Raw genomic sequence first — 27,763 nt, forward strand, 5'->3', positions numbered from 1 at the left:
GTTTGTATGTGCCTGAGAATAAGGACACTCTTCTTGTTCCTAGTGCAGGAGGAAGACTGCTACTGCAAACCAGACATTTGTTACAGACCTCCTTAGGTGGGGAAGAGGTAAACTGGTTCTGTAATCTAACAATTTTTCTTGCTAAAGACTCAGAGGGGAGGGAAAAGAGAATTAAAAGGAATCAATGACACGTTAGTCTTTGGAATTTCTTGCAAAACCAGAAGATAATGTTATCTCTAACCTTTACCCCCACATCTTTTACAGAAACTGTCTGGACTTCTCGTTTTGACTCCTTGGCATTATCTTCAGTTGATTCTTCATCCTTTAGTCTATGTACAATTGTCTGGACTGTTTTGACCATATTCTTCAGTTCATCAGGATATGGAGTTGGGTATCTCTTCAGATTGCCCTCCTGTGTAACAAAAGGCAATAAGGTTCTACACTTATTTAAATGTCAGAACTAAAACATAAGCTTTAAAACAAATAATTAATTAGGCCACACCACTGAATACTCTAGAATCTCCACCTTGATACTCAAATCTGCTGGCAGTGAGGCAGATATAAGCTTATACAACCAGGCAAGATTACAAATCACTTTCACTCCTTTTCCCCCAACATGTCCAATGATTCCAAGCAAGGATTAAGCCAAGTGTAATTCGCTCAAAATAAAATCAGGATTTATCATACTTTCCCTGCTTGTTATCCATTAGTGAGGTAGCATCCTAGGTAGGCCCTACACTGCCAAGTGTAAGCCTGAGCTCTTCCCTTGTGCCCTACTGAAAATGACTTGGCCAAATAACGCCCAAACTAAAAGGAAACACAACAAAAATATGCAAACCATAGTGTTTCATCCTGCTAGATACTCTAAACTGATGATTTGATTTATTCAGCAGAGTGAAATCCATTACCAAAGTAGGGAAAAGGCTGAGATTAAGGGTGAAAGTAAGAGGGAAGGAAGCACCATGTATGCAAAAATAAATTCAACACCAACCCGAGGTGGTGCCTCTCTCTCATCTTTGTCTTCATCACATTCAAATGCCACCTGAGCACGCTGTTTCCTCTGTTCTTCCCACAGAGATGGATTGAAGCTTTCATTATCAGATATGAACATAACTGGAAAAAACCCAAAGAACCTTGTGTAAGAATGGGCTACACTACATAAAACAAAATATACACTTTTTCTTTCTCTTGAGTGGGACTGATGTGCTTTTGTATTCGTTCTTTTTAAAAGATGAAAGACTAACAGTATCATTAATTGAAGATTAGATGCAATGCCACTGCTTTATGAATTTGGCTGTACTTTCATATTAGAAGAATCCCTATCTTTAAAAAGAAAATCATATGCTCAGTTGTACACTAGTCCTAACATTCACATTCAAAAATTTTCAGCAGATCTCTGCTGAATGGTTTTACTCTATACATAAATATGAAATAATGTATTTGTGTGTGTGTATATACAAATAAGGATGAATTATACTTGCATAGATTTATATAGCCTATTATCAGTGCTTATCATCATTAAGCACAGGTAAGAACATTCATCTGATTTAATTTAATGCAAATTTAAAAATGAAAACTAAGAATGACTTAGTGAGAAAAACCTGCATTCTTACTAATCCTAAAGCAATGTAAGCATCTAAAGCTGGAGGTTAAGTTAATCTGCATGATTTTGCAGCACTTATGCAGTTGACAGGGGCTTTAGATACAAGTATTTCTTGCTTAATTTTACAAGAGATTAAAAAAATCTTGCAGGTACCTGAAGTCTCTTATTTTAGCATGTCTTGGTGTTACATCAGCCAGGTTCTACTTTTAGCTTGACAAATAGTCTAATAAATTTGCCACTACGACCCAGAAAGTGTATATCCTTCACTAGCAATATGAAGACTGTTCATATTAACCACTTCTATATCTGACATAGAAAAATATTTAATTTTAGGGCTTAGTAAGTGCAATGAAATATTTGTTACTCTGCATTTAACAGGTGAACTTAAAATTTTAACACATCTGAAGGTATTACAATAAACTATCATTATCATTATGAGTTCCTGACCAAAAGCCAGGAACCTGACCTTTTATAAAACCAGTTCAAACTACATGTGAACAATATGCTTTTTCTGGACTGATTTTTTTTTTTTTTTAATTTCAAAATATACCAGAGAATACTATGTACTTTTCAAAAAATACATAATTGGTAATGAAGGAAATATTTTGCTAAAATAGTCAGTTTGAAGCTAATGCTTGCTTAAGAGAATTTCACCCCAAACCATTAGGCTCTTTTGGAAGGAATGAGGGTGTCATGCTGGGAGTGGCAACCACCACAGAACATGCTCCCATCAGTCCATTTCTTGCCTTACTCACTGAAATAGTTTCATCTAAAATTTACCAACATCTAAATCTCATTAAGTTAGTGTTCTCATTCATCAGACACAACTTATCCTCTCCTGCAAGCATACTCCAAACTTTAAGCATTTGGGTATTTAAGCATTATTCAGTGAAAATCATAATTAGCGGGAAGCCTTCCCATTATTATTTTCAACAGTGACCACTGTGACAGGTAATTTCAGAAATTCCTTACCCTCCTCAGTCCTTGGTTGCTGAGGGAACATGTAATTAGTAAGTACTGTTTTCTGTGTGTCAGGGTCAGCTTCTTTTTGAAGAGGGATAAGTGGTTTAGACTAGAAAGTAAATGAAAGAAGGCTATGTTATGAGAATATATATATATATATACATATATATATATATAAAAAGAGTAAATATGACCTACATATCACAGAGCATGCCTGTGCCATGACTTTGAAGACTACTTTCCCTTGAATTAAACCATTTCTCCTCTGAGTAATTTTCATAAAATGACGAAATTAATATGTCTGTACTTGATTGATGACAGTCTTTTTGACTGAGGACAAACTCAGCAACAGCTTTTGTGAAAAGAAACCACTAGATAGTACAAAAGTAACTCGGTTTCTTTTTAGTACTTACTACTATCCCAAAGCACACTGATCAGAAATGCATGGATATATTTAGCTATTTAAAACTGCAGACAATCATATCAAAACTCAGCATCCTTGTTTTTTCATTTTGTGACTAGATTGAACATCCTCCAACCCTTATAGGGAAAGGCAGAAGATTTTTGAAATTACTGTTTTACTAAAAGTGTACATCTGAGGCTACTGGATTTCTGACAGCCCTGCACACTTTAATGCCCTTCAGAAAATCAGCATAATATCAAGGAATTTAATAAAAAGGAAAAATACAATTTGTTTTTGCTTAACAGCTTCAAACAGTTCAAAGGTGTGGCAAAAACGTAACTGAAAACCAGGCATGCTGAGTTTCCCCGCTGGTATAGCTGTGAAAGCAACAGCGGGCTACATGTTCAAGTTCAAGCTTATCAAGCACTAAACTCACCTGAGTAAAATAGCCTGAACAAACAAAAACTGCAACAAAAACCCAAAAAACTACAAAACCCACCAAAAACAAAACAACCCCCCCCAAAAAGAACAACCAAAACCAAACAGAGAAAAAAAAAAAAAGAAAAACAAAACCCCCAAACAAACAAACAAAACCTAAAAAAACCCCAACCAAACCCACAGAAAACACAACAAAACCAAAAAACTTCCCAATATCTGTTAAACTGCATTTCCTCACAGCACAGAATTTCTCCAGGATTATGAGCCTCCAGAGACAGGTAAGCTCAGTATTGGTTACTTAAGGAGAACTGACATAGTAATGTCCAGAAAGTATTGATTTGCACAGTACTAGGTCTCTTTATTTAACAGATGGCTCTGTTCTTGTCAATCCCATTAGGAATCAAGTCCACAATAATTTATTTTCAATATTAAAAAATCTCACCTGATTGTCTGATAGCCACATAGCAGTGAGTTGTTGCAGTTTTGTAAAAGTAAATGGTAAATTCTTCAGTCTGTAAATTACAAGAATTTATATAAGTACATTTAGCTATACTGTTAAGACTTTACACAATCCTGCATTAGTCTGTAAAATATTTTAAAAGGATATTTTCATATGAAGTTCCCTTAATAAATAGTGAGAGCTGAAAGGCTACAATATGTAATTTAAATTCAATTTTAAAAAAAACAACCAAACAAGAAAAACTTGTCTGCCCAGTATAGCAAGTAGCTTAAAATAAAGAAGTGACATTGTGACCTGAATTTAACTCAACTGGGAACTGGGTGACTTGAATACAAAGATAATTAAGGTTAATTAATAAATCTGAATCCTCACCATTTTATCTTACATGCCAATTAAGGGAAAATGTACTACACCTGAAAATCATTTTTTTTCTAAAATATACAGGTATGGGGAATATGCTGTCATGGATAATGGGTGCTCTGGCACTAAGGGATAAATCAAGCTACAGACAGAGTACAGAGAAGCTGGATTGACAGAATAGGAGGGAGAGCTCTGCTAGTTCTCTCTCTCAGTACTTCAATTCTATAAACTAGTAATTCCCCAAATATAAACGTTTTGTCTATTTTTAATGACCATCTCTAATAAAAGGCAACTTTTTCCCCCTTGCACAGAACACCAAGGTCTTTTACACTATCCTATGATACTGTTGGGTGCTCCATACGCAATTCAAGAATATGTTAATTTTAACTAAGAATCAAAAAACTTTATGGACATAACCAAAATAATTCCCTAGAAAAACAGATGGTAACAATCACAAATGTAGTGAAGCTGCACTTCAATGCACCTGCCAGGTCGTTAAAAAAAAAGACAGCTTAATATAATGAAGCTGCAATATCCAGAATATGACAATAATACATTAAATACATCTCAGTCACCTTCTGAGCTATGTGTGAGATAAAGAAAGACAGCCATAATGTACTTACAACAATCCCTCTACATTATTGTTGCATTTTATACAACTTCTACTTGATTAAAAGCATTCACAAACCTATTGTCACTCAGATTGATGACTTTTAATTTCTGCATATCACCCATTTCTTCAGGGAGAAATTCAAGCTTATTAGAATGCAGAAACAACACTGTTACATGCTTCCAGTTTCCAATCTAAAAAAAAAAAAAACACACAAAGAATTCATCTTCACAACATAAATATGAAGGTTTTAAAAACAATTAGTACTGAGGCTATTTTGCCTTGAAAGTTTATTCTTACATATTAAACCTTTTACTTTCAATTCACATCAACGAATTCCTACTCGTTGCTTAAAAAAAATCAAATTTCATTATTTATCAACTTGTATATTTGTATGCATCCTCCTTTAAAAACATATACAAAGAAAATCCTCTCAAAAAATAGTAACTTGTTATTCACAAGTTGTAAAGATTATATAAACACATTAAAATACTCATTTTACAGACTTGGAATTAAATACATACCTCTGATGGCAGCTGAGTTAAAAAGTTATGATCTGCAGCAAATGTTCTTATATTTGAGAGCTGCCCAACAGATGAAGGCAATGTTTCAATTTCATTGAAACTACAGTCCAGTTCTTCCACTGATATTAACCTGCAAAAAAATTATTTCCTCCATACAGATTAATTAATCCAACATTAATTGAATACTTGCAGGTTTAATGAAGTTAACATTACTATTAATTATTAATCACAAATGTAGTTCAAAATAAACCCTAAGGAATTAAAATCCAAGAAGAATCCTTTACTGATGGCCTAAAATGTGTCTTAGGGTGGGTGTTTTTTCCTCTTACTTGATTGCAGGTTTTTTGATTCTGTTTTGAGCTTGCTTAATTTTTTAAAATCTCCTTTACACTGTCCTCACAAAGAAAAAAAGTGAGGCCAGCAACATCGAATGCTTGTGTACTACATTACAACATGCCAGTGTAAGGCATTAAAAACATTCAGAATGAGATAGATCACAGTCAAACTAGAGCTGAATGCAGCTTCTGAACAAGCAAAGAATTTCAAGAGTTACAGACCATGAATCTAAGAATCTGGCAGTGAAGAAGTACTTTGTAAACTCTGACAACAAAAGATAAGCTATAATAATTAAAATATATGAAATTAAATTGGAAATCATTGTACATTTGTACAGTGCATAACTGAGCGAATTATTTTTGCTATTATTTGCAAGTTTTAAATTAAATTGCTGAACACCAAAATATATGTTAAAAAAACTTGCTGATGGACAGCTGAAAGTTCTCCATATATACATAAAAAAGATAAATACATGCTCATATTTACTTTTTACAAGATTTTTGAGATTGGGCAATCATTTGCAATATTTACTACAGCCATGTTACTATCAAAAAAATACAGTTTTAGAAAGCTAACTGACTCTATAAGTATCTTGTTTTCTGTCACAGTCAATTTTTGTTTTATAGATTGGTGGTTGCATTAAGTGAGGAACACGTGTCCTTTGGTATTAAGTGATAGGAACCTACATGCTGCAAAGCAGAACTAAGATGAAAACTCTTGCTTTAAATTGTATTAGAGCATTAAGATGTAGAAGAAATTACATCAAGTAGTTATAAAAAAACTCAGAGAGAGGTGCCACTGTTACAGAAGAGTGTTCAGAAAAGAAATTCAACTCCTTATTTTGGTGAAATACTTACCCTCCTATGGAGTCTGGCAAATAAATTAACTGGTTTTCATCAATTTTAAGTGTTGTCACCTTTTTCAGAGAACCTATAACAATAGGGACAAGTAAATCAAAATGGACATTTGAGTTAATTAAGCTGAGTTTTAACTTTAAATTAAGAGGGGGAAAAAACCCAACATTATGGGCCAGCCACCACATCTTCTCTATTCCCTGGTATGCCTATAGTGCTGTATTCCTAAGGAAAAAAGGAGATGAGCTTACAGAACTTGTTTGCCAGTTTACAATGTAAACTGCGACTAGGGCCAGGGAGAAAAAGAAATTGGTTTTGTTTTCTGATAGAGACAGCAGTTTTTCATACATTTACAAACTACTGTATAAAGTAAAAGTGCTCCAAACTAATTTTAATTTATTATTCAGCCATGCATTACAGCTTTATCAAGAACTGACACTTCTACTGAATTGAAACAGATCTAGAATATCATTTTTGTACTTTCGAGTTCTCTGTGTCTGAACTACAGGCTTCTAACAACATGAATTAACTTAAAATACAAACCAATAGATTCTGGCAGTTGCTGAAGTGAATTACTGGATAACAGTAGGTCTTGCAGGCTTTCACAACCTGAAATACCTTCTTCGACTACTTCAATGTTGTTTTTAGAAACATCCAAGTAAGTCAGTTGTTTCAAAGTGCCTATGAACTAAAAGCAAGAGAAAATAATGCATTCTAGAAAAGTGCAAGTTCAAAACAAAAAATCCAGCAGATTTGACCTCTCAAGTGTAATGCCAGAGGAAAACACTTGGAGTACTGAAACGCAATTTTATGCAAAATATACAAACTTTTAAATTATGTATTTTGTGCAGATAAGGAAAGCTGATATTTTTACACAAAGAGACACCCCACAGCAGCTCTGCATGTCCCTAATGTCAGTCTTCTGCATTCAATGGTTTGATTAGTTACCATGAATCAAGTAATTGAAACTTTAGAACAGACTTCAGAAAGAGACACAATGTGAGGACATCATTATGCTCCAGTAGACTTTTAATGCTCATTTTTGCCTTTTGTGTAAAACTGCATCCTCAAAAACAAAACTTAATCCCTAATTGTGCTAAACTGAAAGAAACAAGCCAAAATATAAGCTTGCATTACCATTGCACATGAACCAAGCATAAGCCTGAAAATTTATGCACATTAGTCTACACAAATCTTTACTCTCAGGAATACAGTTTTATTTTGCTGCAAAACACAGTTCAGCTCATATTTTACAATCCAAACACTCAATTGTCTAATAGTTAGCTGATGGAAAGACAGTAGAAAAGACTACTGATCAGACAGGAAGGCCACATTTTACATGACCGCTAGTGATTTTAAGGTTGAAAACAAGCCAGATGTTTCCCAAATTTCAAATACTCATCTATTAGTTTGCTAAAACTCAAGCACAGACTCTCAAGTACTGTAATAATAGGTCAGCCTGGACCACATGTAATGAAAGATGTCAGGAACCCATACAAAGTAAACAGACTGTTTTCTCAGGAACTGTCTATGCTCCCTGTTTACACAGCACTGGAACTGGCACTTCTCTTTTACAACTGTAACCAATAAAAAAGTCACACAACATACTTATCCTACATATTCCTGCTTGCTATCTAACATAGAATAATCCCTTTTTGGAAGGGCTATTCGAACCTAAATTTGATTTAAGACTTTTACTCATTTTCCTGAATTGCAACATAATTTTTAGATGAGAAATATATAACTTTCAATGAAAAAAAAAGCACCAAAAAGCTATGAATGCAACTCTTGTGATCAGTCATAATTTCTAAGTGGGCTAGTTAAGCACTCATGTGCCATTTATCCTTTTGGCTTTAAGTAACACTAAAATTACAACTTCAATGTACATGATCACTGACAAAGCAAGTGCCTGTGTAATTTAAAATACTGTATGTTTAATACAACAAAAGAACTTACCCCAGGAATAAGTGTTAGTCTATTACCATCCATCCAAAATTCCTTTAATCCACTCAGTTGTTCAAGTACTTCAGGCTGTAATAGGAAGCCATTTTAAAAAAATCTTATGAAACATCCCCAGTGAATGGCAAAACCAACTCCAGTGATTTGTCTATTGCAACTTTAGTAATATGTTACTGTAGCTCTTGTACCCACTTTTTTCACTGGGTCATCAAAGAAAACCCAGATAACTCACTTTTGAAATGAAAATATATTACCAGATATATAAAGACTTTGAAGAACTTGACCACAGCACTAAATAATTTTTAAAGAAAGGCTTTCTGTTGGTTTGGTGTCTTTTACAGAAAGTATTCTTTTTCAACAGGCACACACTCTAAGTACATGTTACATGTACAGTTTTGATGGAGGACATCTAGAACCTTTAAATTTCATCAACTCAGAGGACTTGTTTTTCAAAAACCGCAGTGATTTTTTTGTTTGGGGGAAAATCAAAACAAACTTCATTTTTTCTATCAACAAAGGGTGCATCTCCATGATACAAGCTAACCACTCCATCCATAAAATGAAGTGCAGGAATATGTTTTCAATATAACTTCTTGTAAAAAGTGTCTTGTTTATCAGGGAAAGACCTCTTCTTCGTAAACATTCATGTCACATATGCTTTCCCTATTTAAACTTCCCTCCAGAGAAAGCAATACAAAAGAGGTACTACTGCACCTTAATAAGTACAGCCAAGTTCAGATAAATGCTAAGTAAATTTTGCTATACAGTGGACAGGATTTCTGCTGAAGTTGCAGTCCTGATTCCCAATAACTTTCTTTCCCAGTAACTAACTCACTTTCCAAGAAGATGTAATTTAAACATAATAATGAAAAATTCCTTAAACACACTCCCCTATTCTCCAAACCATATCACTAAGCAAGTGTTCAGCTTTGCATGTTCTACTAGTGGCACACAAATGCTTGACTCTATTGTGTTGCAGGTCAGCAAGTTTCATTATACTTCTATTTAAATTCCTTGACCCCGGAAAATATTTGTAAAAGCAGAGAAATGTTATGTGACCCTTAAATACAAAATATATTTGCCTGTGAGAATACAAACAGGAAACAAGTCAATGCATCCTGAAGAAAAAATCAGAGCACTTAAACTGTAAATACTGCTTTGAACAACATTCAAATTTAATATATTTTCCCTTGGATCTAATAGTGCACAATAATAAAAGCAAGTTAAGCAAAAAACTGTAATATTCAATACATGATAATCAATAAATGTTTAGAATTTATTCTAAGCCTAACAATTATGTTTATAATTCAAACATGTATTACTCTTAATTATTTACCAGTACAGTAACCACACTATATAACATAGTGTTATTTTAAAACGGAGTAAAAACATACTCTCATTTGTAAGATCACACACATGATTTTTTATAACAGGCTCCATAAAGTAGTGTAGGGTATCAATAACGCTTGGAAGCACAACTCTTAAGATGATGTTCATGTTTTCATATTTGTTAAAAACAGATCAAAGGATAAAAAGATTTATAAAAGATGCTGAGCTCTTTAACTAAGGCAAAACTCACCACTTCTGTGAATTCATTACTTCCTAAGTCCAGTCTCTCCAGCTGAGTCAGTCTGGACATAGTTCTGCACAGGAAGGGGATTAATAAAAAATTAGGTCTAAGAAAATACTAGCAACATCAAATCTTCCAGATTTACAAAAATCTAGTAATCAGTATTAAGCAGGGATGCTAATCTGTAACTGGAATGATACCTAATTAAGGATAAAGTATTCACACACTGGTCAACCAGGTAGATATTACTGATCCTGCAGACTGCTGAGCATCATACAAAGCATACACTGCAACACACTTGAGACTGCACGATGAGCATGCAAAAACAAAAGACCAGTAAAGAAATCTTCATGATAACGAGTAATGCAGTGGCGCATCTCTTCTTTTGAGTGGTTCAGCTTTTCATCTCCAGTCACAATATGTCCCTTCAGCAGTCAAAGGCTGGTTAACTACATGTTTTCTTCTCAAAGGAAGACTAGTGACCAGGAGAAGAGCACTGTTGAATCACAGTATGCAACACCACCTTTGTACCTCTCCAGGCTGCTACGCTGCTTCCACGTGATCTGGTTTGGAACTCTAATTATTTCTCTAGTCACACATTAAATGAGATTACTAAATTGGACTCTGTGACACATCAATACTCTTTAACCTAACTTATGGCAAATACTAAATCAATGTCTGAAATAAAAGTAAAATCCATTACTTTAAGCTGTGTTTTGGAAAAATTTTTCCTCTATTTAAGTGCACTTCGGGGACTCCATAGAGATTATCTACCACTGCACATGTGGTCACAATGGGTACTTCACAGTGAACAGTAGTTCTACCTGGAAGTATTTTTTAAGAGAGTGTGAATCCCTCATATGAAAACATTCATATATTTATTTAATAAGATATTTTCACAGAACAATTAGTAGTATATAAAAATCACAATTAATAGTATATAAAAATGTCATATATAAACTGCAACTATGTTCATACTATAAAATTCTGGAAAAATTAAATGTAAGAGCTTCGAAATGGCTGAGTCTTGTATATTGTCAGAATATCACACACACACTTTCTTCAAGAAACAATTCCATGAGCACAAGATGCTCTATGCAGCTATTCAAAGCTTCAGTTTTCCCTCAAGTACAGTACAATCTATGGTTGCTCTGAACATACGGTTCAAAAATAATATGCTGGAAAATGTCATATTTACTGAAAGTAATTTAATGTGATTATTAATATTATTCATGGAATAATCTCCAAGGAGGAGACTTAACATCTGTTCAGAAATTTGATTTTCATGACATTGGAGTAATTAAGCTAGGGACAAACAAGGAATTTAGCATAAGCAGGTAAAGACAAAAGCAGCAGAAGCCTTTTTTGCACTGTACAAATAGTATACACAGGCTTTGAAGGAAAGCCTCTAGCTAACTGTGCTAGAGAAGGAAAAAAACCCAATAAAACATGAAAATACTATTTTCAGAAGACTCTAAGAAACAAACTCCCTCATTTCTTGAAGGTAATGAATTGGATGACTATCAGAAAGCTAATATTATTTTTCAATTTCTGACAAAACTTATGAGTCCCTCTGAAATCCTGCAGAAGATTGAGCTCTCAAAGCTTTGCGAGATTATGTCAATATCAATTTTAGTGCTACATGTTCCTAATAAATTTGCCCCAAAGAGTCTCCCAGGAGGACTGCTGAAGAACTCCTTTCAAAGAATCTAACATAGTATTCTGGAGCTCTTGCAACTCCATAGACCACACTACGCAAACCAATGTTATGTAACAATGACAGGATGACAAGTTAACTTTATTGACTTGGGGTCCTTTTTTCCCTTGCCCAAATGACTCCGATCTAGCAATCAGATCTGCTCAATGACAAAACATACACAAATGTGTTTGCAAGATGAGAGTGTCCAAAATATTCCCTCCTTTCCCTGCTGTTTACATAATAGCACTATCAGATATTCTAGGATTAATATCTTCTTGCTTTTCTGTCAGACAAAACGCAAGCAAGGCTTCCAATAATGTTACTGTTAGCAAGAAAATTCAATGCCAAATGATGTTGAAACAAACATTAACTAGATCAGAGAGTAACACCTATTTTCATCTTTGACAAGGTGCTGCATAATCCCTCCCATAAACTGAAAGCCTCTTTCATAATTCATATTATTGAACTTGGCATCAATTCAACTCAATTCTAAGGGATCAGATAGCCTAAATTATGTCTCAAATTCTGTTGTTGTATACAGACAGCTTCACTAAGGTTAACAGTAGAGCTTATATCAAGCGGCATACAATTCAAAGGGAGTGTGCATGATGGCAAGATTGGGCCCTGCATCACTGTAATTATACTCTCAAATAACCTGCTTCTTTCTAAAATGCTAACTCTCTTTATTAAAAAATAGGCCACAGAAGCTTAAAAAAAAAAAAAAAAAAGAGGTACCATATTTTTACTGGACCATCTTTCCAATTTACCCATCAGAAAAATGCCTCTAAAATAGTCCCTGTGTTTTTGCTTTCTTTTCCGTGGAAATAGTTTCATCCAGCTGTTTTGCATTATAATGCTGCCACTTGCAGTCTCTGTCTGTGGATAAGCTCCAAAAAAAAGGATACATATTTGGCATAAAGTTTGGCATAAAGTAAGGTTGATGTAGTGTGTTGGCATTGATTACTCATTTTGATTAACATTCTTTCAAGCACTTCATACTTCAGTGTCGAAAATTATGTGCATGTTTTACTCAGAAAGAGGGCTAGTTTGATGCTGCACAATTTATCCAAATATATTTCCTATTACAAATAGGAAAGAATTTGCTGTAAGAACATTAGAAAGATGAGAATCACAGGAAAACCAGAAATATATTGACATTCTATAGCAAAAATATTAGGACCTACTGCTGTATCTTATTAACTGCTTTGAATTTCCTACACTTTTTAAACCTGTATTACATCTTCTATAAGAGTACCAGAATAGAATAATAAAGCTGGCAGCTCAGCATATACCATAGATTATTATGGGACAGAGGAGCTCTTCATGACAGTTACTGTTTAGTTTTCAATCAAGAACAGAACTCTGAAAACACTGAAGTCAACAAAAAGTTTCCCAGCACCTTCGACAGAGTTTGACTTAAACACATTAAAGCACATATTACTGTCTAATCACTGAAGAACAAACTACATTTTTAGAAATATTTAATGTAATTCAGGCTCTTAGTGTTAATTATGGCAGTTAAGGTCAGAGTGATCTTATAAACAAAATATCTATTAGCTATAAGTTTTAATTATAGCTACTGATACTCAGTTGGGAGAAACTTAATTTAGAGAGCTACCACTCTAAATTATATGTCCTGTAATTTTTTCTGCTAAAAACTAATGATAGCAGAGAGAGCTGAATAGAATTCAGAGTATTTATACCACAGAATGCTTCACATTTTGAAGATGTAAATTCACACTTTCTGATGCTGTACATGTCATTCTAGATAGGAGTTCTGGCTTGTTTATACTGCAGACTCCACAGTACAGTATCTAGGCACTTAAAAAGGGAATCCCAATAGAACATAACCCTTGATCATGTCTTACGCATATAATTAGCTACAGTCACTAAAAAACTGGCTGTTGTATTTGAAGAGCTGGCAGTTTCCACTTCAGCCTACAGCATTCAAGCACTTCCTAGCATGAATTAGACAGAGCGACTATTCAGTTGTTAGTGCCTCCTGTTCTCCACCAAAACTACTTACATCCACCAAAAACAGCAACTCTACCAATTTCTGTTGCCAGAGAAAGATCACTTTTATAGTACAGCACAATGTATTCATGATTCTGTGGGTGGCTATTCACATCCCATCTTTGGGATGTGTTTATTTCTTCATTGACCGCTTGTATATTTCTTAAGCTGCTTGGAGCTCCAGAGTCCTAGTTGGAAAATACTGAGCATTGCTCTTGGTCATAGAAACAGCAGGAACTGCATCACCATCAGCCTAGGCTTGTTTGATGAAGTAAGTGAGAATTGCAAGGCAGGGACTAGAAAAATGCTAGATTTTAGGAAAGAGGTAGAATGGATTAATGTTAAAACAAATGCTGTAGGAATTCCTAGAACTATATAATACTTACTTTGGCAATATTTTTAACTGGTTTTCTCTAAGTTCCAATATCTGGAGTTTAGTTAATCTGTAACAGAAAGGCATAACAAATTACTACAATATTCTGTATTTAGTGACAAAAGCAATCTCTGACCTTACTTATATTATAGAATTAAAAGAAAAAAAAATCTGTAAGTTTGAAATTTTTTTCCTGTAACATTGAAGTGAAATTTTGTGCAAAATTTGCATGTTATTTTAAATTCATTGGCTGGAGCTTGATTTTGACAAAGCAACAAACAAAATAGATTTTGTCGGCTTTTCTGCACCTGTTTGGACACAATTTTTTCCTTCATCCCCAAAATTTTGAAACACTACATTGGATTAATTATGGGTACATGTTACCATCATAATGAAAAGTACACAGGAAGTAAGAGAAAGGATCATTTTGCACAACTAAAGATGTTCTATTTCTACTACTGGCAAGGTATCAAAGAGTTTAATACAAAAAGTCTTATCGGAGGAATACCTGCAGTCTTCCACCTGATAGCTTTAAATTAATCTTGGATTTCCTTTCATATTCTCTTTCTAGTCAGCTTCTGAATCCATTTTGACATTTCTGTCAAAAAGGTCAAGGTAGTTTGACCTTTTTTCCAGTAAATTCTTGGTTGCAAGACAAATTACCTCTAAATCCCAACTCAACTGCTTAGCCAAGTTAAGTTCCAAGCAGTCTTGACATCCATGCAATGTACCATTCCCAGTGAAATTTTTTGTATTGGGACAGAAGTCACAAAGCTCTATTTGTAAAAAAAAATTAAGAAACTGATTTAGTTTAAATACAGATAGGATTGTAATGACAAGAGTTCTACATGTGACCCACTGACAGCCCTCACACAACACAGATTCAGGTCCCTGAATCAGAAAGGAGCTTGGTGAGTAGACCAGTCTTTCCTGAAAGTGCTTAACTTCGTGCATTGTAAGAACAGAGACAAAAACCTTAATTCTAATTAAGTGGTAAGAACTATATTTTGTATAGAAATACAAAGCAGAAAACAGTATTTATTTTTCCTCTAGATATTCACTCATTTTGGATTGCTCACTTTGAAAGCAGCGATCTGCCGTGCCCACAAATAACCTAAGAATGTAAGAGTCACCTTGAAAGAGAAGAGAGATCAGTGCAGCCCAGCACTGCAAGCAGCCCTCACCATCTGGTAGCAACTGCTGGAGGGGAACCTCCTCCCTCCAACTTTAAAAAAAAAACCACAAAAACCCAATACCCTAACAGTGGTGAAAGAATACCCTAATAAAAACCCCATTCATGGTAATAGCCCTGCTGTTCACCTAGAACATAAGTGGGAAAGATCTCCTAGGCCTACCCTACCAGCACCCTAAGATACCAATCTAGTGCAAAACAGAACTTTAAGAACCCTCAGACATGAATGAACAGTTTGGGCTTTGATTTCTAAACCAAGCACTGCATTAAGCTTCAGCTGGTGTTTTGCTTTGATGACAGGGAAGATAGCTACACAGTTTGTAGTTTTTTCTTCACAGCTCATGTATGCAGTCAAATTTCCATGGAATGCAAGGGCAGCAAATCTCCCTTCATATGCTAAACTATAAATATGCACACCCACACTTCACTGACTTTAGCCAGAATTGACTGTGTGACGCCTGCAATAAGCTAACTCTGTGAACTTAAAGATTGACTTTGGTGACAGAAATGTTTATAGCTTTGTCACCTTGTTCCTGTTCTAATCTTTCTTCAGCTATTCCTAAGAGACCAAAGATATAAATATTGAATTTCTTATGCGTAGAGCTTCACAGAAGCTACTAGGAAAACAATCTCAACCTTTCCTAGGTGGGAGATACAGGCTGTGTCTAAACATGTAATTTTCTTCCAGTAATTGATGAGAAATACTTGACTGAAGCAGTTGTCACCTCTTCCACTACTGAATCTTGAAAAGCTAATTGAAGATTAAAATAATAACGAACATCAAATACTAGGTCTAGCTGTTTTTTCAGTTGCTGGTGCTAAGAATCCAGCATCCATCCAAGCTGAGCATCAAGAATTGCAATAAGGCACCTGAAGAAGTGGCATTTAATTTGGAAAAGAAATAAAGAACTAATTCACCTATACTAAAGGAAAAATGGAATTCATAGTAGCAGATTGTCTATTATCTGGGCCATTCTGAGGAAAAGATCTGTTCTACTTCTACAGAAATATTGAATTTCTGAACTTGAAGAACCCATCAACACAGACCTATCTGCACATCACCAATGCACAAAGCTGTAACAGGTATTATTCAACTGGATGTACTCATTCTAAGTATAATAGCCTAAAAATTGGGTTTTTTCAGTAATGTTCTTTAATCATGACCATCTTAGCCTGCATTTTAAATGCAACAAAACTTTTCAATAAAATAAAATCTCTACATGAACAATTTCCCAGGAGAAGATCAATATCCTTCTTAAATCAAATTTCATAAACTATACTACCTGTAAAAAATGTAAAAGAAACATACAGCAGGTACACTTGAAACTTGCTGTGTGACAGGCAGTAATTCCTTGGAAATATAAAAATATTGCATTGAGAGATGTTCTTTACTTTACACCTCCTCTGCAGTTTTCCTAAAGCAGAATCTTTTTATTTTAAATTGTTACTAAAATGCAAAGGAAAGCAGAATAAAAACTATGCATGTTAAAGGTTGCATTTATGAAAGTTTCTGCAAAACACATATATACATATGTATATATGTAACTATTTGTAGCTAAATTTTATTATCACTGTACATTTACATAAAAAAAATCCCGCAGTAGATACTACTAAAACTATCTACTACTACAGATAATACTGGCAAATTGTTGAGAAAGTAGAAATAAAGTGAATTAATTGCAACATCCAGTAAAGAAGCTCTGGAAACAATATCCCATTATAGACAATATCCCATTAATGCCAGATTTTTAGAATTACACTGAAGATAAATCCTTGTTTATCTTACACACCCATTAGTAAAAAATGTTTAAAACCCTGTCTCAAAATGAGCAAGAAGTGAGTTTCAAGCATTTTCTGCTTATATATTTGCATATTTAAATGTAAATATACATTATGTATTCGGATACAACATGTACAATTTTCTTAGGCAAGGATAATAGTTCTCAAATATGTGTGGACTGGCATGAAGGCTAATGCCACAATGTGTGCCAATATGAATGCATTCAAATTTCCATTTGGGAATGGAGAAAAAAGGCCCCACTTTGTCACCTGAGAATTCCAAAGGAACGGGCACATCATATGAAAAGTCTGGTGACTTATTAAACCTAACAGGCTGGACAAAAATAACATAATTGAAAGACAGCCAATATACAATTCTTTAAAAAAAAAAGGGGAAAAGATGGCATAATCTTGACCTCACAATTATGAAAATCTTTGGCAAAAATTCTGAAGATGAGAATAAAGCATGGAGATAAATCCAACAAAATATTGCATGGATATACTAAAAGTGCTTTCCATTATAAAAATTTTTTTCCTAACCAGGCTGAGTGTTAGGTTAGTAGTAATAGAGGTGCTCAAAGACCTTTTCTAGGACTATCCTGTTCAATATTTTTTAATAGAAATCTTCTAAGATCAGAAAAATATTTAACTTGGCTTATGTCACAGACAATACAGTGATTTAGTAAGGCACTGTAGGGGGGAAAAACCTGTACAGCCTTAAGGACTAAAAAAAAATTAGAAAAAAGGACATGATACCATTGCACCAAGCCAAGTACTTAGGATTTCCTTGTAGGCATCAGCCATTTCTAACTGAACTGTCCAACACATCATTTAATCATGTAGGAAATTACACTAGGCAGCTGCAAAAAGGATAATTGGAACACTGAAGCACAACCACAGACATTTCCAAGAGAAACAAGAAGATAATCATGACACTGTACAAGCCATGAAGAAATCTCAATTCAAATTCTAAATATAGCTATAGATGTCATCATCCTCTGTCAAAAAGAAGATGAATTAAAACTGAAACCTGTTCCAAGATATATTAATATACTCAGACACAAAGGAAAACCTACCACACCAGAAGAAAGCAGAATTTTATTTAGTCTAATAGACTGAGGGATGTGAGAACACTACAAATACAGCAGGTGAGAGAATGGGAGACAACATTTGTGAGAAATGGCAGCAATTAAACTGTAGAAATGATGAACACGCAGAGAGAAAGAGATGTAAGAAACCAGGTTTCTAACTTGACACACAGAGCATAAAAACTTTGTTAGCTGTAATATGTGTTGGCTTAGCTTTTAGGAGACAATATTATTGACAATAGTTGCCAGTAACAGCAGGCAACAGAACTCAGTTACTTCACCTATTCCTAAACAATTAAAAGTACTAGCTATATGGTTGTATACAAAAAAATTAATGCACCAAACTGGAAGAAACTGAAGGCTTGTCATTTATGAGATTAAACATTTCAACAGCTTCTAGGAGAGCTTTTTTATTTGTTGTTTATAAAAGAAGTATTTCCATATTCTGAAGCAGAAGTTAAAAGACTTTGCACTAGAATGTATTTTTACCTAGATGGAAAATAGTGGGATGGTAGATCAGTCTTATTATTTATGGAAATAGTCAATGTCAGAGGGGTCTGAACCTTACTTTGAAATGGTATTTTAATGTTTCATTGCTTTCCATTTTATTTGATCCAAATATTGTCTTCCTGTAGAACACTATGCTTTCTATGCAACACTATTTCAGCAGGTAAACTTACATATCATGAATACTTCAAATTCATTCTTCTAGGTATACAAAAGGATGCTGCAAATCACTACATTTTAACAAACAGGGCAGAATTCTTCATAACTATGAAGAGAAACACTACAATGGAGAAATGGCTTTGAAGTTGTCTTCAGTAACTGACTTATTCTTATGATATTAGTAATTAATGACTTTACCATTTCACTAAACATTAAGCATTATAGAAGCTGACAGTGACAAAAAAATATGACAATTTTTGATGCATATTGTGTGTAAGATTTACTACTTAAACGATCAGCCGTGTCAACCTCAACCCTTCAAGTTTATCTGCAGTGCATGTTTTAATTATGAAAATCTTGCCATTTGGTCAGACTATTAAAAAACAGAAGAGAAAAAAGCATAGACAACCATTAGAATTCCAACAAGATTATGCATATTCCAGATATTCTTCAACCTTAATGAAGTCTTCTGAAAAGCAAACTGTGTGCTTCAGAAAAAAAAAGCATGACACTAATGCATCTGCATCATAAGCAGATGTTTTGATAGCTGAATATGTAGCAGATCTGGTGCTCTTAGTCATTCATTAACTATTAACAGAGAAGAGCAAGCCAACAACTCTGATCACAGATGACTAATAAATTAATGGTCACTAGTGGAGAGCACCTGTGCCTATGTTCCATTGCTCATCTCCTCATCTGCCCAACTGCTGCAGCACTATCTGGGGGCTGTGCTAATCTCTTGCAAACTGTGCTGACACAAATAAAATTATATGGCCTAAGGCAACTCTTTCACTCAGCAACACAATTGCTTAACTAATTGCTGGATTTTCTGAAAGAGATTCTTGCTGGACATGGGATGGGTCAGGAAAGTAACAATCTAGGAGAAAAGGGTATAAAATAAAAATGGAGAGAGGGAAACTGCAGAGATGGCTAAAGTGGTGTGATAAGGACAGCTTAACCTATGCTGATCTAGAAGTTTTCCTTTTATGAGTATTACCCTTTCACTTTTGCTTGCAAGATTTAATCTATTTTACAGAGGTAGCAGAGTAGTATTTATCTTGTACTAAAACTATGACATGTAACAGTTTTGCATAGTCAGAATGCACCATAAATACGCCAGATTTTTCAGAAATATTCCTAACAAAAAAGGACTTGAGAGTTATAGTTGTGCATGAAGTAATTTGTGCAGCCAGGACAGGCAGGACAAGTGGAATTACAGTAGTCGTTATTTGCTTCACTCCAATTACTACATGACAAGAAACATAAATTTCAAAAAGAATCCCTTACTTAGCATACTAGTGTTGGAAAAGAAACAAGAATGTAAATGAGTTTTACACCCTTCATAAGCATTCTGTCTGTCCTTCAGAATTCAAAATTAAAAGCTGCTGATACAGATTCAAGGCCTTTTTTCCCTGTAACTATTGCAAATTCCTAATGTACACTTCTTCCCTTTCTTCAGTACCCACTTTGCTTCAGAACCAGAAGAAACTGCTCTGCAGAAACTTAAAACTAATGTAGATATGAACTTTCAGGTTCAACTTACCTTCCAAAATTGGCTGGCAAAAACTCAAGAAAAGCATCATTCAGGTACAGCTGTGTTAGGTTTAACAGTTGAGAAAATCCATCTGGCAGCCTATATAGAAGTAAAATAACATGGTACCTTAGTTTCAATCATTTTCAGGGCATTAAGTCATATTTTCTTAAGCAGCAGTATAGTACTGACGTCCTACATATCGATAAAATTAAAATTGAGGGGGTGATTTCTTTAAAGTCACACTAGACAGTTGTTCTCTATAAGATGAGTTTCAAAATTATTTTAAGTATTGAGAACAATATCTACAGGCAATAAGAACTACAAATAGATGCAGTCATGCAACAAACTGGTGATCTCCTGACATGTAATGAGAAGAAGGCATTAATTAGAAACAACAGGATAAATTTAAAAATAGACAATCCCCTTTTCCCCCAGAAGAGATATGTTTTATCTCTGGCAGTAGAGATTTCTGGTAAATTAATTTTGTCACTATAGCAGAAATGCATATTAAACCAGAATTCATTTTTGTTATTAAGAAAACTCTTCACACACTTCTCCACAGTCACAGAGAAATGATGGATTTTAACAAGCTGGAAAGCTACATGGTATAATGAAGGATAGTTCACACAGCCTATTAACTTTGGCAAAGTACTTTAATGAGATAGCTATACTGGATCGCTGTGCAACAAGGTTAATGAAGGTATTTCTCAGGGAACTCTGCTCTCGCCTCCAAGGGCTGGCACACATCTTGGGGCAAATTCAAGACTCAGTAGTATTTGCACAAAATATAAAACATCAAAACATGTAGAAACTTACTTTGAAATTGGATTTACGCTTGCCTCGACAACTGTCAAGACTTTACAGTTTTTTATATTTTCTGGAAACTCCTGTATGCCTGCAAGATGCAGAAAGGGGTAGAAAAACAGCCTTTAATTACTAGATTCCACGACATCCATAAAAATTATGCACATGAAACCACTAGCTGTAAAAACTTTGATTCATTTAGCAACTAGTGGACTGTTTTTCTGATGTCTCATTTTGCATACAGTTTTCATTAAAGAAATACTCCTACATAATATAATTTTTTTACTATACTATTTCTAAAGCTTTTCATGTTTCAGGTTTGCAGGAAGCTCACAAGTTACAAACACACAGTACACTAAAATCCCATTGCTTATTGCCAAATATTGAAGTATTTGTGCTTTAGAATGTACTTAAGAACCTCTGTCCCAATATAATTTATTTTTAAAAAGGCAATCACTTGTTAGCATGAATCTTCCAATAGAATCTGCTTATCAAATCAATGGCTTGTATAACATCCAGGTGAAATGATAAGGATTCAAATCTTTAAGTATTCTTACAGCTTCACAGTTCTGAACAGATATCCATCCCAAAATGTGATGTATGCTTGCTGTTAACTTCTAGATCATTTGAGAGGAGGACAAAAAATGCTCCAGGCACACTTATGTTTGAAAATTAAACAATAAGCAACCTCCTTTTTTTCCAAGATTGTCTGTGAAAATGCCAGAGTGGAGCGGCATTCCACATATCTGCCACATCTCTATTTGTCAGAAACTGATAAAGCAGGCCTTGAATATGACATGCATCCATCACATTCTACCGAATCATTCTACCATGCAAAACTTTCACCTCTATCTTTACTCTATATGCCATTTAAAAAAAATTAAAATAAACCCACTGCTATCACAACTGCAGTTGCTTTTGCAACATGTTCTTATACCCTGGGACAGGTGTCTTTATTTTAAATATATTTGTCCTAAATACAATAACCATTCATACTGGTATCTTTCTACCTGGATTAAGTACACTGTTGTTTGCAGCAAAAAAAACCCCCCATATGCTAATAAATAAAACTAGTTTAAAAATTACTTTTTTGTTCCCCCAGATACCAAACCATAGCTCTTTGTCTTTGAGTTAACACATGTAACTGTATTTGTGAGTGCTTTTTCAGGCATGTGGAAAGTGCAAACCAGGGAACAAGACCACTAAGAAGGAACTATACTCTGTGAATGCTTCTTTGTAGATTAGCAAAAGCATGAAATTTTGTGCTGCTTGACAAAACATTGACAGTCCAGCTGCAGAGAGAAAGAAAAGCGCAGCATCACTTCTCATTCAGGCTGGTAGGTGCAACTTCATGTATCTGTTCTGAGAACATGTGGTGAAGCATTAGCTGCTAAGTAGTATTTTTACTTACATAAGAAATTGCAGAATACTTGATGTTAGCTTAAAGCTTGATTCTATGTTTCTGCAGTAACAAGACTGACTTGGTACATCAGTGTTGTAGTGTGTTTTTATGTTTTATAATGGTTTTGTCTTTGTATCGCCTTATTTTTCCCAAATGGTTTACCCCTGATTGTACCCCCTCCCTCTACCTGTGTAATCTCTTTCCTTTGCTGAGATCATCCCCAGATCACAACCCTGGCTTTCTGTCAGTCACTCAGCATTCCATCCCCTCCACCTAGAACTTTCGGTCCAGGATGTCAAGTGACTAGCCAGAGGCTAGGAGTCAACCCCCCAAGTGTTACACCATACGCTCTCCTAAATGTCTATTTCCCAGTATCCATACCTTAATTTTTCTTATTGGTTAGTCAAATGTTATCTACTTTCGTTTTCCACCTTCCTTCAAATGTAACATTGGAACCTCTCCCGGGGCTCTCAGCAGGAGACCCCTGAGGTTGTAGTGGCTCCCCAGAGCTCCTGAAATAAACCTTGGATTAACCTCTGCTAAGAGTCGACCCCTTCATCTTCCACCCTTGTTCCAGTGTCTCCTCTGCTGCAGGTGGTCAGCCTAGCTGCCTTCCATACACCCGGGGCACAGGAGAGTGCCCCCCTCTGCTGTTCACCGTCTCAGTGGCACTCAGAGACCAGAACACAGATTGGCGCCCAACATGAGGCCTCCAGATTAGTCCGAGACCTCTTCTCCTGGAAAACATCTGCACTAGACCACCCTGAGAATTTTCTTACCCCAGTGAGGTGAGTTTAAAATTTTGGTTCCTCCTTATACTCTCAGATGTTGGGAAGAGACTGGGCTAAGATGGAGACAACACTCATTCATGCACAACAAGAAGTTTACCTCTACCTTAAAAATTCTTTTCTTTAAGAAAATTATTGCTTTTCAGAGGAGGAGTTGAAGTATTTTGTACAGTGGTTATTTAAGCATTTTCCTTATATTTCACGGAACTTAGTCCTAACCGATGAATTCTTGGGAAAGGTTAAAAACGAAGACAGAATTCCGTCCTTTATTTAATATGATGATGAAATGTGTTCTGAATCTTGAGGATGAAAACCAGCTGAAAACCGTGTTCCCCTTTTTGTGCCCCTGCACCCCCTCCCCTGTCACAAAGAAAGACTCCCCCAGGTTCTCACCTCTGTACTCCCGCTGCCCAAGATGGTGGAGACCGCATGGCAGGGGCCATGGGGTCTCCCCTTCTGCCCTCTGCTCCCCATGCCTCCTCCAGCAGATGTGTTTACCTCGGTTGCCATAGTACAGCAAGATGTGGCAAGGGTGGCAAGAGCTGTATCCCTTCGCACAGGGCTGCCGCCGTGCTGGCGCTCCGTGCCCCGCAGCGGCTCTCCCCGCTGTGGAAAGCCCACGGCCACCCCGCCGGCGCTCAGCAAGGCCAGGGTGAGCCGGTCGATACTCGCTGTCCAGCCCGCCCCACAGCAGCCTCCTGCACAGGGGCCAAGGGCAGGTGAGTGAGACCAGCGGAGCTGGGGCGCCGCTGTGGCGGGGCAGGCGGACAGCCCTGCTGGGGGATGGCTCAGAGCCACAGTCCTGGCTGCAAAACCAGCGCCCCCTGCCCCCCGCCGCTGCTCTGAGAGCCCCGCACTGGCAGTGCCCGCAGACAGCAGCCGAGACAAACCCCAGGGAAGGGGCCAGGCCTCAGCATGGCCGCCAGCGCCGGGAGCGGAAAGCACTTTGCATGGCAGCGCACCGGCAACGTGTCCAAAAACACCAACACAAACCCACTGGCAAAGGTAAAGAAGTCCTTGCCGTGAACATTTTGGGGACAGTGAAATAGTTCAATTTAAAAAACAAATACGGTTTCATAACCCGGAATGATAACACAGAACATATGTTTGTTCATCAGACTGCTATAAAAATGAATAATGCCCAGAAATACCTCCACAGTCTAGGAGATGGAGAAATTGTGGAATTTAATGTAATACAAGGAAGAAAAGGCCCCCAAGCAGCTGATGTGACAGGACATGGTGGAGTTCCAGTGCAAGGTAGTAAACATGCACCAAACTGCAAACATGCAAAATATTATCCACATCACAGAAGTCCTCCACACACCTACCAAGGACACAGAACCCAAAACAAACAACCACCAAGCCTCAGCAATAGCCTAAAAGCAAGAAGAGCACAGAACACTGGCAAGCTGTCCTGCATCCAAAAGCCCACGTCAATAATGAAAGAACCTTCTAGTCCAATAAGTTCCACTTCTTCTCATACCCCAATTCCTGTGGCCTTCCTGCCTCCCTCCCACTTTCCTCTTTTCCTTTCCATTGTCCTATTACCCCTTTTTTATGTTCCCACAAATTCCTACCACTCTTTCCCCTCTTCCATTGTCTCCCTCCACTAATCCCTTTCCCCAGAGTTCCTTCATAATACCACAGCAAGCATGATTAGGAGGGAAAGAAAGGAAAGTTTCCCTAAAGTAACCATCTTTTTCTTAAAGTAATGATTTCTATTTGGAGTTTCTAACAGGCACACCATCACCTACACTATCTTGCACAGAGTCTATCACATCCAACCACTTTACCACAGGAGACAGAGAAACAGCCCCTGCTGAAGAAATCCCCTGACTCTGTTTCCTGATAAATTGTGCTAAGAAAACCCCACATCCCTCCTGCCAGCTCTAAGACACTCCAGAAAATCTGTTTGGACACTGAGGACTCAGAATTGTTTGCATTTTGAAAATTGTCTTATGGGTGCTTTTGATTGTTTTTGTCATTTTGTGTTGATTCAGTTGATCCTTCAGAAAAGCTTTCTTAATAACGTAAAAAATGGGGAATTGTGGAGCCCTGGGGGGGCATCTCCTAAGTTACACTCCATTGGCTCCTGCCCCTGTTCCTATATCTGAACATAGGTGCTTCTGAGCCACTCCCTCACTTTTCCCTGATTGGGCCTCACCTTTGTACTGCCCGAGACCAAGGTCAGCCCCGAGGGCCCCTGGGGAGAGAAAGTGGGACCCTCAGGGGGGTGTGTCTGTCTGGAACCTGAACATCTCACTGCACGGCCGAATTAAACATCTATGGATATTATGCAAAGGCCCTTTCCGCTTCTTTACCGGACTTTACTAGCAGCAATTAAGGCTGCAACACATCAGGACTTAAGAGATGGCAGAAGACAAGTGAAGCAGTGACAAAATACAAACTTTAACCAATTGGTGATAATGAGTGGCAAAGCTACTGTGCTGACTTCTCCATAAAGTCAACTAAAGCAGTGACACCATTTCTTTAAAAATAGACTTTTAGGTCTTTATTGACAGGAACCTGTTTGTCATACTACCATTGAAATTATTACTTTTATTATTGTTATAATAAGTAATAATATTACTTATTATCACTATATTGTAATTATTATTATTATTATTACAAAGCAGAGCATTGTACTCTGTTACTCAAAGGTGAAAGGCAAGAAAAAAACCATGACATTCAGTTAATCCAGGAGTTCAAATACACCTAAGTATCACGGACACTTTTGGGAAATAACTTGCTAAACTCAGAAGCAGAAGAGACCAGGAAGAACAGAACCATCAGCGGTAAAACAGGCCAACATTTCTGATGCTTCCTGAGTAGCATGCATGTTTATGCACAGGCACAGGTGTAAATAAAAATACAGCTTTATATACACACACACACATATATATACACATGTGTGAGTGCATGTCCATGTGTGTGAGTTCAGCCATGTGAAGTTTACTGGGTCTGAGGAGTCAAAGCAGAAGATGGCAATGGGATACTAATTTAATTAATTTCCATTAGTCAGTACAAAATCAAAATTAAAAAGGTAATATTTATAATGTTATAAAATTCTGTTTCTGTAAAGCAATAGTGTTATTTTTGAGTCCAAGAAAGATTAGGAAACTACCATAGACAAAAGAGAACCATATCTTATCTACTGCTGTCATTTACTCTTTAATAAAAAGAGAAACACACTTCCAAGAAACTTAAATATACATGATCTTAATTCCAGTTGTAGCAATAAATCTCATTCAGCAAAAGAAATATCCATACATGGAAAGCATCTAACATGACAATACCCTGCACCTGTAGAAATGAAGTTACAGATGATTTGTACGAAGTGGCCTTCTGGTGTCTGAAAAATAAATCAAAACCTCTTTATTGCTGAGGATACAAATTTACCTTCTTAAAATAAGCATTTACACTAATCAAAGTAAACCACTGCTAAGCTCTTCCTTGGAGGCCAAGCTGTGTCTCAGACTCACCCTTAGTTTTGCTGTTTGAATCATGCTGAGAGATTCTCTAAGCTTAGTTTTTCTGAGAGATGGTCTCACTACTGGCCTTGGCTTGGTCCTTGGATAAAAAATTGCTCTTGTCCAACACATTAAACCTTGTGTTTATAATATTAGTTTCCACTGTCTGTGCCATCAACTCATGGAAGCACAGAAAGCTTAAATTTGCGGTAACTACCTAAAAACCAAAACACATAGCACATCTGCTAGAGGGGAGAATGTCAATTTAAGCTTACTCTCAAAACAACAGCCAAATAAAATATTAGCTATCCAAATACAGACATGTTAAATCAGCATGCTTTTATACATAATCAGAGGACACTACAGTAGTCTCCTATTTGACTATGCCTTGGGCAAGAGACAGCAACAGTTTTAACAACAAATTAATAACAGAAATTCAGCTGATATGAGAAACCTAACAATGAGGGAGCCTGGGAACTTAATTTTGCATTTTCTTCAAGCCAGAATCATCATGGTACATACCATCTGAAGCAACCTCACTGACTACTTCAGTACAGATAGATACATGGCCATCATTCAATATTGAGAATGACAGCATGAAATATACCTAATATTTGTAATATACATTCAGAAACCAGGGGAAAAAATCCAGAGACCGCTACTCTCCACCACGTGATAGGAAGTTGCATTTACTGACTGGCTATGTAACAATGTTCTGACCACTCCCTTTTCCTCAGCTATACTCCTCCTGCATGCTACAAACATGCAGTTATTGTTGGATTAGTATTGTTTCATTTCTCCCACCAAGAAAAATTCAAAAACCAAGTAGAAAGCAGAATAAATAAGAAGACAGAGAGACATGAGAAAAAGATATG

The 27,763-nt window shown here is 36.2% G+C and overlaps 1 protein-coding gene across 3 annotated transcripts in view; it reads right to left on the reverse strand.

Annotated features, from left to right (window-relative positions):
- Positions 1 to 27,763, reverse strand: part of ERBIN (erbb2 interacting protein) — a 120,806-nt gene that overhangs the window by 25,501 nt on the left and 67,542 nt on the right. For all 3 annotated transcript variants that reach the window (XM_054290079.1, XM_054290078.1, XM_054290075.1), the window contains exons 6-18: positions 21,241 to 21,319; positions 20,434 to 20,523; positions 14,179 to 14,235; positions 10,090 to 10,153; positions 8,508 to 8,582; positions 7,095 to 7,239; positions 6,555 to 6,627; positions 5,362 to 5,491; positions 4,916 to 5,031; positions 3,850 to 3,919; positions 2,576 to 2,675; positions 992 to 1,113; positions 242 to 412 (exon numbers count right to left, since the gene is read on the reverse strand). In XM_054290079.1, the coding sequence (XP_054146054.1) occupies positions 242 to 412; positions 992 to 1,113; positions 2,576 to 2,675; positions 3,850 to 3,919; positions 4,916 to 5,031; positions 5,362 to 5,491; positions 6,555 to 6,627; positions 7,095 to 7,239; positions 8,508 to 8,582; positions 10,090 to 10,153; positions 14,179 to 14,235; positions 20,434 to 20,523; positions 21,241 to 21,319 (1,292 nt within the window). The remainder of the gene's footprint in view (positions 1 to 241; positions 413 to 991; positions 1,114 to 2,575; positions 2,676 to 3,849; positions 3,920 to 4,915; positions 5,032 to 5,361; positions 5,492 to 6,554; positions 6,628 to 7,094; positions 7,240 to 8,507; positions 8,583 to 10,089; positions 10,154 to 14,178; positions 14,236 to 20,433; positions 20,524 to 21,240; positions 21,320 to 27,763) is intronic.

This window comes from Melozone crissalis, unplaced genomic scaffold (genome assembly GCF_028551555.1).
Source record: "Melozone crissalis strain CALT ecotype California unplaced genomic scaffold, PUWL_Pcris_2 ptg000005l_1, whole genome shotgun sequence".
NCBI lineage: Eukaryota > Metazoa > Chordata > Aves > Passeriformes > Passerellidae > Melozone > Melozone crissalis.